The sequence below is a fragment of the Puma concolor genome, chromosome C2 (genome assembly GCF_028749965.1).
Source record: "Puma concolor isolate L17-30 chromosome C2, mPumCon1.1.hap2, whole genome shotgun sequence".
NCBI lineage: Eukaryota > Metazoa > Chordata > Mammalia > Carnivora > Felidae > Puma > Puma concolor.
The window spans coordinates 78930106-78952320 of NC_141675.1; the positions used below are offsets into that span (position 1 = coordinate 78930106).

The 22215-nt window shown below is 47.0% G+C and overlaps 1 protein-coding gene across 5 annotated transcripts in view; it reads left to right on the forward strand.

The window, feature by feature from the left end:
- ST6GAL1 (ST6 beta-galactoside alpha-2,6-sialyltransferase 1) overlaps positions 1 to 4806 on the forward strand; it is a 120831-nt gene extending 116025 nt beyond the window's left edge. For all 5 annotated transcript variants that reach the window (XM_086674950.1, XM_086674952.1, XM_086674951.1 and 2 more), the window contains one exon: positions 1898 to 4806. In XM_086674950.1, coding sequence (XP_086531076.1) covers positions 1898 to 2139 — 242 coding nt within the window. In that variant the 3' untranslated portion in view covers positions 2140 to 4806. The remainder of the gene's footprint in view (positions 1 to 1897) is intronic.
- Positions 4807 to 22215: the final 17409 nt, after the last annotated feature.

The following is a 22215-nucleotide window of genomic DNA, read 5'->3' on the forward strand; positions in this document are numbered from 1 at the left end:
GAAGATGAGGCGAGGAAGACACTTGCCTCAGGTGTACGGTTTAAGGGAGCACCAAAAAATTTCAGTAACAAATAACATCAATACAGACTCTCTTCAACACCACAACGAATGCAAGATTTGATGCTGAGTGAAATATCAAACATTTTAAATAAAAACAGGATCAGTAATAATGTTCTGCTGAGCCATATTGGCATCCGAGGAAAAATCGAGACTCAGTAATACTTTATTCTGGATTTCAAAAATTTGTTTAATCCAGTGAGTGCCCCAGTTTATGTTCCTGAAAGAGGAATGAGCTGTGAAGCTTTATTGGGTTTAGGCGTCATGAATGGAGCTGAGGGAGCTGGTGAGGGTGGGCTGAGGTCTGAGTCCAGACGGTCCTGAATGCTGGCTTCATACTTTCTTCTCGGACGCATGGAAGGGAAACTCTCCTCTGAGCCCCCGCAGGGGACCCCTTTCCCTGGGGATGGATGGACGGAAAGATGGATGGATGGTTGGATGGCTGGCCCCTGCCACCCCCCCATTGCATGATTTGCCTGCTCTCCTTCTGGAATACAAACCACCTCAGGGTGGGGACTGAGTTTGATGCATTCTTATGGGTCTGGCATAGGATAGCCCTGTGGTAACTGTACCCTAAGTTAATGAACAAGTCAGTTGAATGTCAGAGGCACTCCTTATAGAAAGGGATGGGGGCCATTTCACTATCACACCTTCTTCATACTTTTTTTTTCAACGTTTAGATGTGTGCATTTGGGGCTCTTCCAGGAGCCCTTTGGAACAGGAATAGTTGGAAAAGCACTTTCCCGTTGCCACTGCTCTGCCTTTGCCCACGCAGTCCCCTGTACCACCAATCCCCCTTCGTGCCCATCCCTAGTGGCCCCTGCCGGGCCCCACACCTGTGCTTCCAGGAAGTTTGTGGAAGACCTCTCCCATAGGAAGCGCTTCCTCCCGTAATTTCTGGAAGCACTTCCGTTGTGCCTTCATCAGTTCATTGCAGAGCTGTCTTTCTTCCCCGCATTAGACCAGAGGCAGCCAGAGAGGGCTTTCCCCATAACTGATTCCTCTGGAACAAAATTGCTGCTAAGCAGTTTACAGTTTTGCTATCAGTGAGAACTGCTTCATCGCAAACGCTCCCCATATTTATGGCTGACAGAGGGGTCTGAGAGCCACCATCTTACTGTATCCTAGCAACAGCCTGTGTGGTAGGAGGAGTGGGCGGATCACCCCTTGGGGCAGATGGCGAGGGACGTGTCCTGCAGGCGATGCCTGAGCCAGGTGGGGACAGGAGGGTGGAAGCAGGAGTCTCCAGCCTCTTGTTGGCACAATGTTCTGGAAGCACCGGCCTGGCCACACCGCTTCGGCTGCATCTCCTGCCCAAAGGAGCAGAGCCCAGCGATACAGACCGTGTCTGCTCCTGTTCCCACTGCCCTCCTCCCGGCCCGGGGGAAGGTCCGTCTCCCTAAGCACTGTAAGAAGCAACTTCTCCCAATCAGCACCATCCACCAGGCTCCTGTGGGATGTAAAAGTGCTAGAAAGTACTATCTACGTGTGATGGTCCTGTCACCTCAGTCGTCTTGTCCTCTCTCTGCATATAGCTCATTCGCCCCGATAAGTCCGGTGACCGGTGGAGCGCTTCAGTCCTCTAGTGCTTAGGGGGGGACCTGTCACGTATCAGCCTAGGTGCCAGGGATACAAAGGCACACAGGACACAACATCCCGAGGAACAGCTTGCGGGATTGGCCTACTGGCAGAGCTCAGGTTGGGAATCACAGCAATAAACAGAAACCCCGGATAGACATCTCCCCACATTTGGGTCCCTGAGCTGCCGGGCTCATGGGGCACGAGCTCAGGATGCTGGGGTGGGTCGCTGGGCAGGACTTACCTCCGCTCCCCTTTTCAGGCATCATCATCATGATGACGTTGTGTGACCAGGTGGATATTTATGAGTTCCTCCCGTCCAAGCGCAAGACTGACGTGTGTTACTACTACCAGAAGTTCTTTGACAGCGCCTGCACGATGGGCGCCTACCACCCCCTACTCTTTGAGAAGAATCTGGTGAAACACCTCAACCAGGGCACAGACGAGGACATTTACCTGCTTGGGAAAGCTACGCTGCCTGGCTTCCGGAGAATTCGCTGCTGAGCGTGGGCTTCCTGGTCAGGTCCCCTCACCCTTCTCCACCGAACGTGGGCAGATCACATTCCCGAACAATCACAGCCTGCACCGTGGGCCTTCTGTCAGCAAGAGCCTCGGGCTGCAGGAGTCCCAAGAGCAAGCATCCAGGTCCAGCCTGCCCTGTAGCTGCAGAGGTGTGTGTGTGACCCCCAGAGCCTCCTGCCACACACATGTGCACACACACCTAGCATTCTTTCCACACACAGGCAAATGCAGGATCCACCTTTCTCCCCAGGGCTGCCAAAGCTGGGCTGTTTTCCCCACGGGAGTGGCGTTATTCTCACAAACCAGCACTCTCTGTTGCTTGAAATCTGCTCCTAGATACTGATTTCGTGTTTTAAAGAAATTCTCCTAAATGATGATTTGCCCTAAATGATGATAAGGTGGCTCTGGGGACCAGTAGGTGGTAGGGAGCGTAGGACACATCCTCGATTCCTCTAGAACAAAGCTGCTGCCAAGCTCCATGCCCTCGGGAGAGGTGGCATTCCTGTCGCTCTAGCTGGTTTGGCGGGTCCTTAACCTGGGTGCTTGTGGGCAAAGGGTCTTGCCAAACGCACATCCTCTCCACAGGGCGATGAGAGGCACAGAAGGGCACAGGCTCCATCCTCCAGCTGCTTGCGAGCTCGGGAGGGGCCGCACACTTGCTCTGTCTGCCGGTCGGAGAGAGCTTCTCTGAGCTGGGCTGTGGAGGAGATTTTAGAGGAAGAGGAGAAACAAGCCAAGCAGACGCTTGACACATTTGAGTTGCGTTTTCCTTTCTGCCTTTATTGCCTACATTTATTCTCTAAGGTCTGCCTGAACTTAGGGGCTCAGATGATTTTTTGAGGAACCCCCCCGCCAACCCGTCTGAGGCAGGGAGTGCAGCCCCCTGGCAGACACCAGGCAAGCCAGATGCCAAAAACCTGATTTGTCCATGCTCAGCCTGGCCTGACCCTACCCTGCAGTGGGATTTGCACACCGCGCCCACTGCTTCCTTAACGCCCACCCCGCCCCACCCCTGACTGCCATCTTGTTTTCCCCTTTAAAGCAGTGGGTTTTTTTTTTCTCTCTCGCTCAAATTATTTTTCAACATTTTCTGCTTTACAACAGTATCCCAATCTGATGATTTCTTTGACCTTCCCGGGCCTTTTGCGGGATGTCTCTCAGGGAGTGGGGATGTGGTTCCCTAGCATTTAAAGTTGCTCTCGGAAGTCAGAACCTTAGAGATCATAACCGATTCTCACAAGGTTTATCAGACAGCCATGCCCTCTGGCCCTCCAGCAACGGTGCAGCGTCAGAGTCTCCAGACAGAGGCCCTCGCACCCTGGTCTGCCAACAGGCTTCCTGGGTAGTTGTGCTACCCCATCCCCTGGTGGAGAAGCATACTGGGCTAGGCCAGCCCTGCCGTGTGGAGAAGGCAGAGCGCTCGCTCAGGGTCACAAAGTAATGCTGTAGAGCCAGGGTTCCTAGACCCGGGTGTTTGGACTCCTGGCCTCATGTGCTCAAGGGCCCCTCAAGCTTGAGCTCTAGATCATCTGTCTGGGAGCTGGAGCTGGCTCACTTGCTGCCAAACCCTTGGTTGATAGAAGAGTAGAAGGACCTCAGAGGAAGAAGCCCCGGGTTTTCAAATTGATGCTCCCCCCGCCCCGTTTACCAGCCATACCACCATTGGTGAATTCTCTCTGAGACTCTGTTTCCACGTCTTTAAAATGGGGGGGTGATGAGCCTACCTCACAGGGCTGTTCTAAGGGTTACATGAAACACCTATCCTGGTTCTGTCCTAGGAGGTTCCCCGCGCATGGTGGCTTCCTCCCTCCCTCCCTTCCTTCCTTTTCTAAGGACCTGCTGTGTGCTCACACCTGGGCAAGACCTTACTTTGAGGGAGGCCGGAGAGGGGTCCTATCATCAGGGAATTAACTCTCCTATTGGGACACCTGCCTGGAATGCCCAGAAAACCATCCGAGGCAGTGGAACGTGCAGAGGGTGTCCCCCCCCCCGCCCACCCCACCCACCTCCTTCTCCTCCTCCCCCTCCTCTTCCTCCCTGCTTGCAGTTCTGACCTCTCTGCTTGGGGATAGGCAGCGCACTTGGGCCGCTTCTTGCTGTGTGGGGAGTCTTTCCCCTCTCCGGGCCCCCGGGCCCGGGCCCATAAAACATTGCTTTATTTCTGATTTGACGTGCTTGCTGCAATCTCTGAATCACAAACAGTGAGAGGCAGGTGGCATTCCATCAGCAGGAGGTAGGTGTTGGTGTGGACAATGAGACTACACTGGGTAGATGCTAGCTTTAATTGTTATTATTCATCTAAGGGATCAAATTAATTTAATTCTGTGTTGTCTATGGAAACTAGTAAACTGCAGATAAGATAGGGGTATTATTGTTGGTCTGGTGAGATGTTTAATGTTTGCGACAGATAATTTAGAAATGGTGACTGCACGCTGCGTTTGGAAAGTCCCCGTCTTGAGGGGGTCGCGTCTTCGTCAGTAGCCATCGCTCCATCCCATATCATGAGGTCCCCTGGCTCTTCAGTCGCAGAAACTGTTCACGTTGATCTGGAGACCTCGATCTCAGAAGTGTCTGCACCGTGCCTGATCCGATCATGAATTATCCAAAGATGATGTAAAATTTTAAAATAAACGTGTTTTTCAAAAAGTTTATCCCTCTCTCCTTACTCGCTAAGGGAACGAACTGCTGGGGGTCAACTTTTATCTCCAAGGAGGACACAGCTGGAGTCCCGGAGCCCTGAATCCTTTCCCACTAGCTCCTCTCCACTCCCCCGGGAAGAAGGATGCTCACCTACGTAGCAAACAGCATCTTTGAGATATTGACCGATTGTTGTTGTTGTTGTTGTTGTTGTTGTTGTTGTTTTCCTTTTGCTCTTGCTTGGGTTCACGTGACTAAGTTGTTTGTCCAGCACCTCAGGGAAAGGATGCTGTAGGACAAGGAAGCAGGATGGAAGGAAGGTCTTTACCTTGATTTCCAAAATCCTAAAACCCTTAAGGGACTGAGTTCCCAAGAGGATAGCCAAAATGTTTGGACAAAAAATCTCAGAAGCAGGAATAAGGAGAGAGGAGAATTCCTTTTCTCCGTGAACTGTGCCCCTCCCGTTAGGGATTGGATATGTCCCCCTAAACCACACGACACTATACTGTAGTCTATTAAGGGTGCAGCAGCACTGTGTCTGCAAAAACTATTTGATCAAAAAATATTTTATTGTGGGACACCTGGGTGGCTCAGTCAGTTGAGCGTATCACTTTGGCTCAGCTCATGATCTCTAGGTTCCTGAGTTCGAGCCCCATATTAGGCTCCCTGCTGTCAGCGCAGAGCCCCCACTGGACCCTCTGTCTCCCTTCCTCTCCCACCGCCCCCCCCACCACCGTTTGCACTCTCTCAAAAATAAACATTAAAAAATATATGTTATTGCTAAAAAATGCAAGGCATCCTCTGACCTTTCAGGGAGTCCTAAGTGGAGGGTCTTGCCTGGGTGTTGCTGGCTTCTGCCCGCTCAGGGTGCTGGTGGCTAAAGGCTGGGGTGGCTGTGCCCGTTTCTGAAAATACGACAGCTATGAAGTTTGCCACACCGATTGACTCTTCCTTTCACAGACGATTCCTCTGTAGCATGCGATCCTGTTTGACACCTTTTACCCACAGTAGAACTTCTTTCAAATTTGGGGTCAGTCCTCTCAAACCTTGCCGCTGCTTTATCACCGAAGCGTATGAGGTTGTCAATCCTTTGTTGTCATTTCGACAGGCTTCCCAGCGTCTTCACCAGGAGTAGAGTCCATCTCAAGAAACCACTTTCTTTGCTCGTGCATGAGAAGCAACTCTTCATCCATTCAAGTGTTATCATGAGATTGCAGCAGTTCAAATGTAATAATAGTGAACAAGTTTGAAATATTGCGAGAATTGCCAAAATGTGACACAGAAACAGGAAGTGAGCAAATGCTGTTGGAAAAATAGCACCGACAGACTTGCTTGACGCAGGGTTGCCACAGACCTTCAAAAAAAAAAAATTATTTTTTAATGCAGTGTCCACGCAGTGCAGTAAAGCAAAGTACAACAAAACAAGCGATGCCCGTATGTACTTCGGACCCCAGCACCCAATGCCTTCGTGTTGTACGTTCCCTGGAACTCCGATGTAATGCCCTATCAACGAAGATTGGGTTTCTGTCTGGATCCCAGTAGAAAGGGAGCTCAAAATAGAAGTGACAGTCAGTTTGGGAACGGAGATTTGTGCTTGCCGCATTTTACAGTGGCCCTCATTCTCTGTAAGGTCCTCTTAGCTGGTGAGCTGGGAGGGCGGGGACCCACTATCTGGGCCTGGAAGGGACCTTCTGCAATACCTCAGGCTGCCTCTCCCACCCCCCACACCTATTCCTAGCTCCCAGGCCTCCTGTGTGGCCTTGGTTTCCTCTTCTCTTGTGACCCTCAGGGCAGCCTTCTTGGCTGTGATGTGATGTGACAGGGAGTGCACTAATGCTCCAGGGTCACTTTCCACTTTTTCAACCCATAAAATTCATCCCTGTGAGCTGGGATCATGGCATCAGCTGCAAGAGAGAGGAAAAGACCTTCCTGGCGCCTACAAAATCCCACCACCTCATGCATTTATGCCACCATCCAGTCCCTCCTCAGGATTGACTAGGAAACAAGCTGATAATGGGAAGAGGAATTCTGTTCAGCCCAGTGAGTCCCCAGGAAACACCTACTCTGAGTGGCACTGGGAGACAGCCTGTGAGTGGCACAGGTCACAGCGCCTGTCCTCCAAGAATTTGGGGCCTGGGAGAATGGGCCGGCCCCGCCTGTGAGCAGTGTCATTGTCACCTGAGAGACGAGTGGTGCCATTTCCTGGAGAACTAAACCTAGGTAGTACACTTAGGTTGTTCGGCACGCATTTGTAACGGCATAGAAGGAAAACACCATGCAAATGCCAAAATGGGGAAGTAGGATCATACAAGGAAAAGTACAATAATGAAGTTATAGAAAATAAGATTGATTTTGACAGGAATTGGGGTAGTCTTTATCTCTAAAAAAATGTTAAAGTTTATTTATTTTGAGAGAGGTGGGGGGATGGACAGAGAGAGAGAGAGAGAGAGAGAGAGAATCCCAAACAGGCTCCGTGCTATCAGCACAGAACCTGATGCAAGGCTTGAACTCACGAACTGTGAGATCATGACCCAAGCCAAAACCAAGAGTTGGACGTTTAGCCAGCTAAGCCACCCAGGCATCCCGGATTTAGGTAGTCTTAATGGGTGACAGTCTTAAGGAATGGACAAGATTCTCTTTTTACTTTAAATGCTTTTTCTGAGTATAAAAGTAGTACAGGGGTGCCTGGGTGGCTTAGTCAGTTAAGTGTCTGAATCTTGATTTTGGCTCAGGTCATGATCTCAGGGTTCATGGGATGGAGCGCCTCGTCGGGCTCTGCACTGACAGTGCGGAGCCTGCTTGTGATTCTCTCTCTCCTTCTCTACCCCTCCCCTTCTTGTGTGTGTTCTCTTTCTCTCTCAAAAATAAATAAATAAACATTAAAAAAAATAAAAGTACAGGGGCGCCTGGGTGGCTCAGTCAGTTAAGCGTCTGACTTCGGCCCAGGTCACGATCTTGTGGTTCGTGGGTTTGAGCCCCGCATCGGGCTCTGTGCTGACAGTTCAGAGTCTGGAGCCTGCTTTGGATTCTGTGTCTCCCTCTCTCTGTGCCCCTCCCTGCTCATACTCTGTATCTCTCTCTCTCTCTCAAAAATAAATAATAAAGATTAAAAAAATAAAAAAAAATAAATAAAAGTACATATTCGCTGTCAAAAGCACAAAACCATAAAGGGAAAAAGTCATCTGCATTCTTTCATACAAAGATAATCCCTGCTAGTAGTTCCCAGTTGTGTTTTAAAATACTATATATGTACACACATACAAAATACCACACACACACACACACACACACACACCCCTCACTTTTTTTTTTTTTAATTTAAAAAGACATCATAAAAGTGCCTCCAAATCAGTAAGGATCTCTTTGTAATTATGCCTTGTAATGGTTGCATGATTTGCTATTATAAAAATGTGTTATAATTTATACAATTTTCTTTAGAATTGGACATGTAGTTTCTTTGCACTTGTTCCCCGCTCCCCGAATACCTGCACATATAAGCATATGTCATCATCTCTGACTGCATTTGGAGGTGGCAGGTGGGTAGGATAGGTAGTCTTTTCCTCTCAGGAATTGTGGCTGGAAGAATCTTAGAGGAAAGTGCTGGAATAGTTTTAGAAAATCAGAAAAGGGAACAAACCAAAGGAAGCACTCTAAGATTGCTAGAAACTTTGTGACATTTTCTGGTTTATTATTTTGTTATTCCTTTTTGTCTTCTCCATAGAAATTAGTGAAAGCCTGGAAACGGAAGAGTGCCTATTAGTTACATTAGTTTACCTAACAAATGGCCAGCCGCTCAAACCACAGTAAACGTATTCACACGGCGTCTGCGAGTCAGTTCGGGAGTAGGTTAGCTAGGTGCTTCTGGCTTGGGATCTCTCGCAGATTGTGGTTAAGGTGGCAGCCGGGGCCACAGCCATCTGAGGGCTTAACTGGGAGCTGGTTGGTCTCCTCCCAAGACGGTTCTCTTACATGGCTCTGAGGTCCGGGGTGGTGCCACTGGCTGGGCTCTGTGGTCAGAGGGAGCCACTAGCTGGGCTCTGCAATCACTTCTGGTTGGGTAAGGTCTCAGGCCGTGTTCCCCGGCGGGCTGGTGTCAGTGGACTCTGTGATTGGGCAGGGCTATAGGCTGGACTCCACAATCTCTCCTGGTTGGTTGCCATATCAGGCTGTGCTCTCAGACGGTTCCGCTGGCCTTAACTCTGTGTTCGGGAAGACTCTGGAGAGGGCCTCAGGTTGTGCTTTTTGATCAGTCAGGGCTGTAGGCTGATTTTTGTGCTCTGGCAGGCTGCTGGCTGTGCTCCACTGGTACTGTGAAGGGATGAAATATGGCTGGTGGGGAGCAAGAAGGATTTGGAAGCTTTGAGTGTATTTTGCCTGTGGTAGGGTTAAGGTCAGTAAGGCAGACTGTAGTAGCCAGGCTTCAAAATGACCCCCAATGACCCTCACTTCCTGGTATTCATGTCCTTAGGTAAGGACATTCCTTCCCCCACTGAATAGTGCCAATCTGTGTTACCAATAGGATACTGAGGAAATGACAGTGTATTGCCTCTGGGGTTAGGGCACAAAGACATTGCAGCTTCCACCTTGCTCTCATTTGGATCACTTGCTCTAGGTGAAGCCAACCACCAAATCATGAGGACACCCCGGCAGTCCTGTGGAAAAGTCCTGAGAACTGAGGCTTCTTGTCAACAGCCAACAGAAACTTGCCAGCGGTGTAGAAGCAAGGTTTCTGGCCAGGTTCTGTGGTCGGAAGAGGCCTCCAGCTGTATTCTGCAGTTGGGTGGAGCTAGAGGCTGTTCTGCGGTCAGGCAGAGCTCCTGTCTGGGTTCCTTCATCAGGTTGGGCTGCAGGCTATGCTCTGCGACTGAGTCCAGTCACCCTCTGGGCTTCCTGCCTGCGCCAGGCCACAGGTTGCGCTCAGCAGTCAGGCAGGGCCACAGGCTGGGGTCTTCTGCTGGGCGTGGTTATAGGCTGGGCTCCACGGTTTGGCAGGACCACAAGCTGAGCTCTGAGCCTGACTAGGGTCACTGTTCAGGCTCCCTGGTTATGCAGAGTCAGAAGCTATGCTTAACCATTGGACAGGGTGGCTGGCTCGGCTCCCGGCCCAATCAGGGTTGAAGGATGAGCTCCACAGTTGCCCTAGTTTGTTGGCAAGGCTTCCTGGACAGGTGGGACTGGAGCCTGTGCTCAGCAGATGGGTGGGGCTGCACATTTGTTTCCCTGCCCCAGCAGAGCAGAACAGGCTCCCCAGTCTACATGGCCCCTTGACTGGGACTCAAATTGGGCAGAAGTGCCAACGGACAGGGCCACCAGCTCGGTTCTGCAGATAGATGGGCAAAGCCACCGGCTGGAATCTCTGTTTGAGTGCTGCTGCATGCAGAAATGAGATCCACCAAGATCTGAGCACTGGTTGTGGTAGGCTCTGTCCCCTTCTTCAGCCCAGCACATTCCCCCAGTGATCCCCTTGAAGTGAAACCCAAATGCCCCTCCTCCCCCCCACCCAGGAAGCATGCCACAGTGCTGGGGGAGCTGGATGTCCACCTTGGGCTCTCTTTTCCCACTGGAGAAACCAGAGTCTCAGGGGCACCCACTCTGTAGCACTAAGTGGGGGAAAGGGCAATGCATTTACAATGAAGGGTAAGGCTCTTCTTGTGGTCCTTTTTGGTCTTTGTGGCCCCAGGGAGTGCTTCAGCCTCCCCTCTCGGTTGTGGGATTTTCACAATAGTGTTTTGTCTACGGATAGTTGCTAGTTCGTCTTCCTGTGAGGGGAGCTGAAGTAAGGAATGACCTGTGCCCCCATTTTGATGACATCACCCCATGTATCTTTTCAAGTATTTACCAGATATTTGTGTATCTTTTTGGAGAAATACCTATTCAGATCTTTTGCTCATTTAAAAAAAAATGGGTTAATTTGTTTTTTAATTTTTTTAGAGTTTTTCAACGTTTATTTATTTATTTTGAGAAAGAGAGAGAGCACATGTGCCCACACAAGTGAGCAGGGGAGAGGCAGAGAGAGGGAGAGAGAGAGAGAATCCCAAGCAGGCTCCGAGCTGTCAGCACAGAGCCCAGTGCAGGGCTCCATCTCATGAACCATGAGATTATGACCTGAACTGAAATCCAGGATCAGACTCCTAACTCTTAACCTGGGTGACTGGACCACCCAGGCACCCCATAATTCGTCTTTTTATATTTGAATTTTTTTAGAATTCTTTATAAGTCAGTTGTCAGATATATGATTTGCCAGTATTTCTCCCATTCTGTGGGCTACCTTTCACTTTCTTAATGGTATCATTTAAAGCATTTAAAGCATTAAAGCATGTTTCTATGAAGTTTATTTTTCTTTTGTTGCTTGTGTTTTTGGCATTGTATCTAATAAAACTTTGCCTAACCCAAGGTCATTAAGATTTATTTCTGTTTTCTTCTAAGAGTTTTATGCCTTTAGCTCTCATATTTAGGTCTATGATCTATTTTGAATTAGTTTTGGGCTAGGTATAAGGCAAGGAGTCCAACTTCATCTTTTTTTTTTTTTTTTTTTGTATGTAGATATTCAGTTACCCCAATGCTGTTTGTTAAAAAGATCTGATATACTCACGACCATCCTTTTGCTTATAAGCTTTTTTGGGGTCTCATTTGGTTTTAGGTGTGTTTCTTAAAAACAACATATTACTAGATTTTGTTTTCCAACTCAGAATGTTAGCCTTTTAACAGGAATATTTTAACTTAATTTAAATTCATCTTAATGAACCATCATAATTGTTATCTTTTTAGTTTTATTTATTTTTTTTATTTTTATTGAGAGAGAGTGTAAGCAGGGGAGAGGGGTAGGGGGAGAAAGACAGAGAGTCTTTGGAGCTCAATCCCACGACCCTGGGATCATGACCTGAGCCAAAACCAAGAGTCGACTGAGCCACCCAGGCACCCCCATAACCATAATTGTTATCTTTATTTATTTTTTTTTTTAATTTTTTTTTCAACGTTTTTTATTTATTTTTGGGACAGAGAGAAACAGAGCATGAACGGGGGAGGGGCAGAGAGAGAGGGAGACACAGCATCGGAAACAGGCTCCAGGCTCCGAGCCATCAGCCCAGAGCCTGACGCGGGGCTCGAACTCACGGACCGCGAGATCGTGACCTGGCTGAAGTCGGAGGCTTAACCGACTGCGCCACCCAGGCGCCCCAATAATTGTTATCTTTAACTGTCACGTTCTTTCATTCTGGTTTTATACTTCCTTACTTACTGTTTCTTTTATTTTCTCCTTTTATTATATGGGCTTCTCATTTTGTCATTTTCAGAGCTTTGTATAATATACACTCTATATAGTGTACTATATATCTTATATTTCATTCTAACTTAAAGTTCTACCAAAGCACTTTAATTCATATTTCACTCCTTGTCAGAGTCAGAAATGAAATGATATCTTATATTTCTGTATGGACAAGATAAGATTATTCTCTATTCCTTATCCTTAATCTTTGTTAATATTAAGATTTTAGATTCAGAATATGACTGTGGTTTGGAGAATTATTTTTGATGATATCATTCAGTTTTATAACCAGAGTTACAGTGTATTTCAAGGAAGATTTCTATTTTAAATTGCTTACTCAGCAAAAATCATTTTATATGCTGTAACATCCCCAATTTTTTTTTAATGTTTATTTTTGAGACAGAGAGAGACAGAGCATGAGCAGGGGAGGGGCAGAGAGAGAGGGACACACAGAGCAGGCTCCAGGCTCCAAGCTGTCAGCACACAGCCTGACGCGGGGCTCAAACTCACAAGCTGTGAGATCATGACCTGAGCTGAAGTCGGACGCTCAACCGACTGAGCCACCCAGGCTCCCCTGTAACATCCCCAATCTTAATGCTCTTAATTTGTTCCATTTATCATTCTGGTGTACATCTTCAAAAAATTGTTTCAAGGATACACAGGTACTTACATATCTGAAAGTTTCTTTCTGTTTTCATGAGAAACAATTTGCCTGGGTATAAAATCCTAGGAATAAAAATGTTTTCTTTCAACAACTGCACAATTGAATCGTATTCCTATCTGGTTGTAAGGTTCAAAGTTAGTATAGAAGGCAAAAAGCACACATAGTCAAAATTTCTCCCGAAAAATTCCTTAAAGTGCCCTAACCCCAGATCTGGACTCTCGAAAACTCAAAAGCCCAAGATGATCTTCTAGATGTTTCTCCTCTCCCTAAAGCAGTGAAAGCCCAACATCTGCTAGCCCAACATAATTTTGAAAGTGGACTCTTGCTAGGCAAATCATGAATTATTTTATATAGTTAAACAGATTGCTCCCAAAAGCCCAGTCCTGGGGCGGGGGGTGGGGGGGGGGCTGGGGGGGAGGAGTCTCTCTTTCTAGGCTCATCAAACTTGGCTCAGGTTCAAGGGGTCACAACAGGAGGGGAAGGGGACGCTGATTGTCCCATAGCTCTGTTGTGGAATTAGGAAGAGAGGACTGTGGTGAAAGCAGGCAAAAACTCTAGAAATTCAGATTCCCTGAAATATCCGGGAAATTGAAAACTCAGTGTGGTGCGAGCAGTCTGTAGCTCCAACAACACGGAATATAGTAGTGAGGAGAGGTGGCAAGAATGGCGGGTGCCTGGCGCTGGTGTTCATAGAAGAAAAAAGAAGGGAGGAAAGTGATGGCTGTCGTGAAGACAGGTCCACTGTTTGGGTTGAGATTTGAAGGGGCTGGAGCTTCAATGAAAGGGCCAAGGTCAAAGCATGAAGCAAGATTTGGGGAAGCAAGAATGACCTCTGACAGAGAAGTCCCTTATGGAGGGGGTGCATGTACGCACCTCGGTCAGCCAGGAAGTGGGGGCAGGGGCAGCGAGAGAGTGGAAGCTACAGACTAGTGTGGTTGCTTTGAGCAACTGAATTTTTTGCCTTTAGCTATGAAAGTGACCCACTCTTCCCAGTGGGAAGACCAGTGAGATCTGGTCTGTCCTTCTGTGGTAATGAGGTCTGTGTTTGTCTCTGATGACATCTCTGCTCTGGGGCAACCTACAGGTGGGCCTGTCTAGCTGGGCCAGCCCAGCCAGGACTGCCGCCTCAGATCCTGGCATCACCCAGAGCTCTCCCTGTGCTTCCTCAGATATTTATTTTTACCTGTTTCCAAAGAAAGATTGAGCAGGACACTCTAAAACCCACCCGCCAAAAGTTTATTGGAGGCGTGATTAGATGAAGGGAAAGAACCAGTCTTAGGCCCAGACGTGAAAATGGCTGAAACTCTTAAACTCTGCAGCTCAGGTTGAGACAAAGGCTGTGAGCCTTTGTGAGTCTCTATGGAAAGACATCAAAAGAGAAATATCTGATAGGTCTTTACACGAATACCTCTTTTCCAAACAGCAAACCACCCGTTCTCGAAACAGGGGAAGTGTGTGGCCCTGGGTACTGAGTAATAAAGTAGTATTCAACGGAGAGTTCTGGATGAAAGTGAAAACACAGAGAAACCCCGAGTAGCCACTTTTATAATAAAATAATGCAACCGCAGTTGATTCTAATGCTCCAGGCCGTGCTTACTTACCAAAAGAAGGGAGTTAGTGGTTTGGCCGGTGGGGACCATGCTGATCTCACTGTCTGCTATATACTTGGCCAGCAGTTAGTAATCTCAGCTTTTTCCCCTTCAGTTTCACTCATGGGAGTTATTTCCTATCGGGCCCTGGTAAATTCCATCAGAAGCCACGTCGCAGTATTCCCCCTTTACCAGCTGAAAGGACCCTAACACTCCCAGCCCACTACTCAAGCGTGGGAACACTTTCTAAGTTTAATCTTACACCGGAGTTTCTACTGTTGCCCAACTCAGCAATCTTCACTTAGGACAGACTCTCTAGTTCAGACCCAAAGTTCACTTAAAACTCTTTGAGTCTAGTGCCCACTAATCCTGCCGGCTATCTCTTTGCACCCTCTTATTTTAGAAGTTTTAAAACCTATAAAATTTGTTTGTCCATCCACCCACCCATCCACCTGTTTATCCAACTGATCAATGCTGATGTATATAAATTGTGCCCCGCAATGGTGCCACGAGATGAAGTTACAAAGACTGTAATGACAATGATAATGACCACCAAAACGGTGGCGTAGAAGACCCCAGCTCCCGTCCCCACATACAGATCAATCATTAGACAGCTAGCTGTGAACAAAAACCGCTCTGGGATCCACCTAAGAAGTTTTAGCAACACAGTGGAACAACAGAACCCGAGCGTAACCACACGAGAAGAAGGGCGGCTGCATTTTGCCTGAATCACCCCACCTCGCAAACTGGTGTTGCCCAGTGTCAAGCAGGGATTTCCCAGCTAGAAAGAGCTCCCCTTGTCAGGAAAGGAGAAACAGGCTGAGCAACCAGCTTCTCCAGCTTTTCATGGCATCACAGAAAAGGCCTGCTTCAGTCTCACCCAACCCAGACAGGCAAACCCGAGATGTAATACAGATGGCGAGGAACGAAAAGGAAAGCAGGGCCTACCAATAGCAGCCATGCAGCAGGAACAGTTGTGGTTCAGTGGGCCTGCTTCACAGATAAACCAGGCAGCTTTCACTCCTGAAGAAAGAATCAGTGGCCAGCACAGCTCCCAGATCCCTGCATATTTTACCAGCTTTCACCCTACAGGTATTTGTGTTCACTGATGCCAGCCACTTGAGTCCCTCCTGCTCCATCACCACCCCCTCCCTATCCCCGCCAGAGCCTGGGAATCACACTGGCAGCCAACTCAGGCCTTTGTGGCTGCATCAGAGCAAACCACCGGCCTAGATCTTCACGGCTGACCCCGCTGCCATGTGTGCACTCAGGGCGAGACCCGCCAGCTGCTCCCTCGCATGCTGTTGACCTGACGTCCATCACCAGCATTTACTGCAGTGCACGCACCCAGCGATACTACCGTGCAGCTGTGGGAAGGCATGATGCCAGCCAGGGTGCCCCACAGCTGCTTGTGGGCCCAGATCAGGCCCTGTCTTCTGTCACTGGCCTGCACCACTGTACTAACCTGTAGCCAGCCCCTCCATCTGTGTAGTCACACCCCCTGGCCCCACCCCTGTCACCAGCCTCCACTGAAGTATACACATGTAGTGGGAGATCGTACAACAAGGGGAGATCATGCTGATATCCAGGGCATTCATAGCTGCCATGGAGTCTGTAGTTGTCCCTGGCCCTTTCTGTCTGTCCTGGATGTGTGTGTCTGCAACTGGCTCCTGCCACCACATAGGCACTTGCAGCTGGCTCCCACTGCTGAGTGGCATACCACCAGCTCTGGCCACTACCACTGCCTGTACCCTGGGCATGGAGGTGCCACTGAAGATCACAATAGTTCTTGCAGCTATTACTCATTTCCCCATCCAACAAGTCCTCCCCAAGGACACATCGTTGTTGATACTGGGGACTCTGGTGGCTTGAGATGAAGAAATATGCCTCCCCCTGGACCTGGTATTGCCACATGCTCACACATGGAGCCCTGCACCACTAGACCTGGGATCCCAGCACACTCCAGCATGCCCCCACCTGCAAGTGAAAGTTTTCCCTTACCAAAGTCAACCCCTAAAACTAGAAGAAGTGACTGCTTCTTCCAATGCATAGCCACCTACACAGGGCTACAGGAATCATTGAGAATAAGGTGCCTGGGTGGCTCAGTTGGTTAAGTGTCCAACTCTTGACCTTGGCTTAGGTCATGATCTTGCAATTCATGGGTTTGAGCCCCGTATCGGGCTCTGTGCCGATGGTGTGGAGCCTCCTTGGGATCTTTCTCTCCTTCTCTCTGCCCTTTACCTGTTTGTGCTGTATCTCTCTATCTCAAAATAAATAAGTAAACTTTTAAAAGATTAAGGGAAACATGACTCCACTAAAGGAATACAGTAAGCCAACTAGTAATTGGCCCCAAAGAATGGAGATCTAAGAATTGTCTGACAAAGAATTCAAAATAATTGCTCTAAAAACACTCAGAGAGAAGCTGAAAGAGAACAGAGATAAACAAATTAATGATATCAGGAAAACAATACAAAAACAAAATAAGTTTAACAAAGAGAAAACATGAAAAAGAACCAAACATGGATTTGAAGAATACAATAACTAAAGAATTCTATTGAAGACTTCAATAGAGAGCTTCAACAACAAACTTGACCAAGCAGAAGAAAGAATCAGTGTGCTAGAAGACAGACCAATTAAAAGTATCAATCAGAGGAGCAAAAGGAAAACAGAATGAAAAGAGCCCACAGGACTTATGGGACACCAAGAGAAATAAGGTACATATCATTGGAGTCCCAGAAGAGAGGGAAAAGGGATAAAAAGCTTATTTAAAGAAGTAATGAAGGGGTGTCTGGGTGGCTCAGTCAGTGAAGTGTCCGACTTCAGCTCAGGTCATGATCTCACAGTCCGTGAGTTGGAGCCCCACGTCGGGTTCTGTGCTGACAGCTCAGAGCCTGGAGCTTGCTTCAGATTCTGTGTCTCCATCTCTCTGACCCTCCCCTGCTCTCTTTCTTCCTCTCTCTGTCAAAAATAAATAAATGTTAAAAAAAATTTTTAAAAAGAGGTAATGGCTGAGAATTTCCCAAATCTGAGGAGAGATTTAAATTTAAATATGCAAATTCATGAAGCTAATAGGTCACCACAAAGTATTAAACCAAGGAGGTCTTATCCAAGACACAGTATAATGAAATAGTCTAAAAGACAAGTAATTTTAAAAGAACTAAGAGAAAAAACATTCTTGCAACAAGGAAACCCCATAACACTATTGGTGGATTTTTCAGTAGAGGTCTTGCAGGCCAGGAGAGAATAAGATGACATATTCAAAGTACTGAAAGAAAGAAACTGCCAACCAAGAATATTCTACCCAGTAGAACTGTCCTTCAGAAATGAAGGTGAAATAAAGACCTTCCCTAATAAAAAAAAAAAAAAAAAAAAGCTGAAGGAATTCATCACTGTTGAGTCTTCTTTGCAAGAAATGATGAAAGAAGTTTTTCGAACTGAAACAAAAGGATGCTACTTAATAACGTGAAAATATACAACACTGGTAAATATAAACATAGATTCCAAATACTCAAACACTAATGTGGCGCTATTCAACTCGAGCATGAGGGTTAAAAGACAAAAGTATTAAAAATAACTATAGCTATAACAATTTGTTACTGGATACACGATACAAAAAGATGTAAACTATGACATCAAAAACATGAAAGCAGGGAGTAAGTGGGTAGAGTTTTTGTATGCAATTGAAGTTAAACCCTTATCAGCATAAAATAGAGTATTATTCATATAAAATTTTTTATAAACGCCTCGCAGAAACCACAAAACAATACCTAGAATAGAATCACAAAAGATAAAGAGAAGAAAATCAGAGCATACCACTAAGGAAAATCACTAATTCACAAAGGAAGGCAGCAAGAGATGAGGAAAGGGTCAAAGGAAGTATAAAACAGCCAAAAAAAAACTATGATGACATTAGTAAGTCCTTACCAATCAATAATTACCCTAAAGGTAAATGGATTGAATTCTTCAAAGACATCAAGTGGTGGATGGATAAAGAACAAGAACCAAATATATGCTGCCTAGAAGATATCCAATGGGGAAAGGATGGTCTCTTCAATAAATGGAGCAGGGAAAACTGGATAACCACATGTGGAAGAATGAAATTGGACCCCTACCTTACACCACTCACAAAAATTAACTCAAAAGGGACCACAGATTTAAATTAAACATAAGAACTGAGACCACAAAACTCATAGAAAAAAATCACATGAAAAAACTGTTTGAACATTGGACTTGGCAATGATTTTTAGATAGACACCAAAAACAAAGGTAACAAAAACAAAAATAAACAAGCAGGACTACACGGAACTATAAAGCTTCTGCACAGCAAAGAAACAATCAACAAAATGAAAAGACAACTTACAGAATGGAGAAATCATTTGCAAATCCTGTATCTGATAAAGAGTTAAAAATTCAAAATTTATAGGGGTGGCTGGGTGGCTCAGTTGCTTAGACGTCCGACTTTGGCTCAGGTCATGATCTCATAGTCTGTGGGTTCGAGCCCCACGTCGGGCTCTGTGCTGTCAGCTCAAAGCCTGGAGCCTGCTTCAGATTCTGTGTTTCCCTTCCTCTCTGCCCCTCCCCTGCTTGTGCTCTGTCTCTCTGTCTCAAAAGTAAATAAACATTTAAAAATTACGAAAAATACAAAATTTATAAAGAACTCATACAACTCATACAACAAATTTCAGTAGCAAAAACAATCCAATCAAAAAATTGTCAGAAAGAAGGAACTAAATAGGCATTTTCTCAAAGAAAACATACAAATGACCCAACGAGTACATAAAGAAGTGCTCAACATCACTAATCATCAGGGGAATGCAAATCAAAGTCACAAAAGTTATCACCTCACACTTGTTAGAAAGACTATCATCAAAAAGACAAGAGCTAACAAGTGTTGGCAAGGATGTGGAGAAAAAGGAACCCGTGGTCAAAGTTTCTGGGGAAAAGCTTACAAGAGGTATGTCAATGGGATAAGCCACGTCCCTTACTGCTGCACTTAGTCCTGAGACTGTAAGTATTATTTGTCATTTTTCTTTGCTACTACCTATTCTAGGTCCCCCACCTTGCCCTTGGCTACCATTTCTGGTAGTCTAGGTGGCTAGCCTGGTGAGATGACCCAGACCTTCAGCCTCAGGGTTCTGACCTCCTGGTTACCATGCCTTTATTAGGCCATGGCTCTGTAACTACCCATTCACACTGAATACTGGCCATGAGAGTACCAAGGAATATCCCAGGGAGCCACCTGAGCACCAAATGTATTCCTTCCACCTGCATCATAAAGCATAGTTCTGTCTCCCCAGAGACAATTCCCCCAATGGTCTGGCGATTCATTTCTGTATCTTTTGGTCTCCTGGCAGGAACCATTTGGGAGCCATTGCTTTAAATTTAATGGGATTATTTTTTTAAAAATATTTTTTCATGTTTATTTATTTTGAGAGAGAGAGGCAGAGCACAAACAAGGGAGGGGCAGACAGAGTGGGAGAGAGAGAATCCCAAGCGGGCTCCATGGGGCTCGAACACATGAACCATGAGATCATGACCTGAGCCAAAATCAAGAGTCAGACACTTCACTGACTGAGCCACCCAGGCACCCCTTTAATGGGATTCTTAATATATCCTTTGGTGGAAGCATACCTCCCCAGGAAACCAGGACTTTTAGACCCACAGGGCCTAAGTTTGCAGGAACAAGAAGTAGAAATTCTTCAAGTGGGAGTGATGGTAATTGAGGTCATTTCCTGATTCTACCAGCTGATTGCCAGAGTCCTATGTTCTACCTAATTTGATTACACAAGAACCCAACCCTCACAGGGTATCCCCTCCAAGCTGGCATTTCAGCTGTGCCTTTAAGAGGCTGATTCAACACTCTATTAGGCCAGCAGCCTCTGGATGATGCAGTATGTGGTAGGACTAGTGGCTCCTACAGTTTTGTGCCCTTGGACACACATCCAAAGCATCATTATGCAGTATTTCATGCTGTTAAGTCAGATACTCTGGGGGCCCTTGGTTAGTGAACTGAGGCCTGTGAGCAAGAAAGGGAAACCCATTCCTGGAATATACATCAAACCCAATCAGGAAAAATGCTTCCCTTTTCAGAGTGGACAGGATCCAATGTAATCAACTTTTCACTGAGTGACTCATTGTTCTTGAGGGCTAACACTGTATTTGGATTCAGTGTGGGTTTCTGTTTCTGATAGGTCAGACAGTCAGCAAGGCCAGCAGTGAGGTCCACCTGGGCAAAACGGAGCCATCCATGGGCCCATAAACAGTGTGTCTTCATCTCTGCCTTCATGGCTGCTCTGTTCATGGGCCTATTATACAAACATTGATATGGCCAGGAACACAGGCGGACTGACATCCATTGGAAGAGTCACTCTGTCCAGCTTGTGGTATGCCTCTTCTGCAGGGATAGATTCTCCCTGGTGGGCGTGAGACATGTGGTACACAGATGCTCGCCTTTTGAGCCCACACTCATAGGTTTGCCTGTAGACTGCTTTAGTCCTGATTTTCCGATCTTTCTCCCTCTAGGCCCCTAACCAATCAGCCAAGCCATTCACGACTGTCCCTGAAGGTAGTCATGGACTACCTCTCTGTCCATACAAGGTGGATGACCAGATGCAATGTCCAAACTCTGCCCACTTGGGGAATTTCTTCTCACCACTGTCTTTCAGGGCCACCCCTGAGTGTAGGTATATATAATTCATGGTTGATTTTTGGCTTATACCAACATACTCCACCCATGAATCAGACCTAGTTATTTCCCCCCTTTCTCAGGTGATCAAAGGAACTCCCCCATGAGACCACAATTGTTAGCAGAGAAGTTACTGGTGCGTTGGTGGTGAGTAATGAGTGAAAACTGAGCTGTCTGTGCACGTACCGGCTCCAGCCACATCCAGAATATACCACTTCTTTTCACAGAATGGCTTGTTGCTGGGCCTGCCCAACATTATGACTTGGTAATTCTGACAGCTCTCAGCTCAAGGTGGGCAGCCCTGCTCCCAGAGTTCCTTGATTTCCTAAGATCGGATGGTTTGTCTCTATCAGGGCTCGGTACCATGCTACTTTTTGTTTTGTCTTTGTTTCAAAGGTCTATAATTCCATGCTGCAGATGGCAGACCTTCCTCTCTTTGATATGTCAAGGACATCCAGTGGTACTACCAAGTTCTATGGTAGTCATAATTTTGATTTCCGTTGTATTTCCCAAATGCCGAAGATACTGAATAAGTGAATGCATTGCCTTCTACCTGGGTAGTGCCCCAGTTAACCACAGGTGAGAGTTTTAGTAGTTGTAATGCTACAGAATGTCAGGGCCTATCAACACTAGCACGGAGTCATTTCCATCTGGCCAGTGTATGATCCAGCTCCAGAATCTCACCCTTAGAGTGCGCTTCCTGGGACCGATTCTGGTACTAACGGTCTTAAACTGGTTTCTCCCAGAATCACAGCCTGAGTCAGGGACTCAGGTGCTAGTGATTTATTAAGAAAGACGCGAGTGAGGAAGCAGCAGGAGCAGGATAGGGGAGGAGACGAGGCTAAGCAAGGCTGCAATTTCTTGGAGTGCAGGTTCAGCCTGAATTGTAGAGACTTCCAGGGAGTAACTGGCTCCTCAAAGTTTGTTTTGCCCGTTCTTTTCACAACCGAGGAGCTATGTGTGGGCGTGGGAGGTAGACGTAAAACACCCAGGTACCTCCTGCGCTCGGTGAGAATGCACAGGCCCATTGCCTAGGAGAGAAAGTCCGTGAAGGTCATAGGTGTTGGCCGTTACCTGCAAAGCCTGCAGAAGTGGTGGTGGGGGGGGGGCGGTGAAGACACACTGTGGTAGAAGGGCTCTGACTGACGGGATCTGGGCAGGGCACCCTATCCCTACTCCTAAGGGATCCAGAGAGAAATGTTCTGAGTTCAGAAGATCA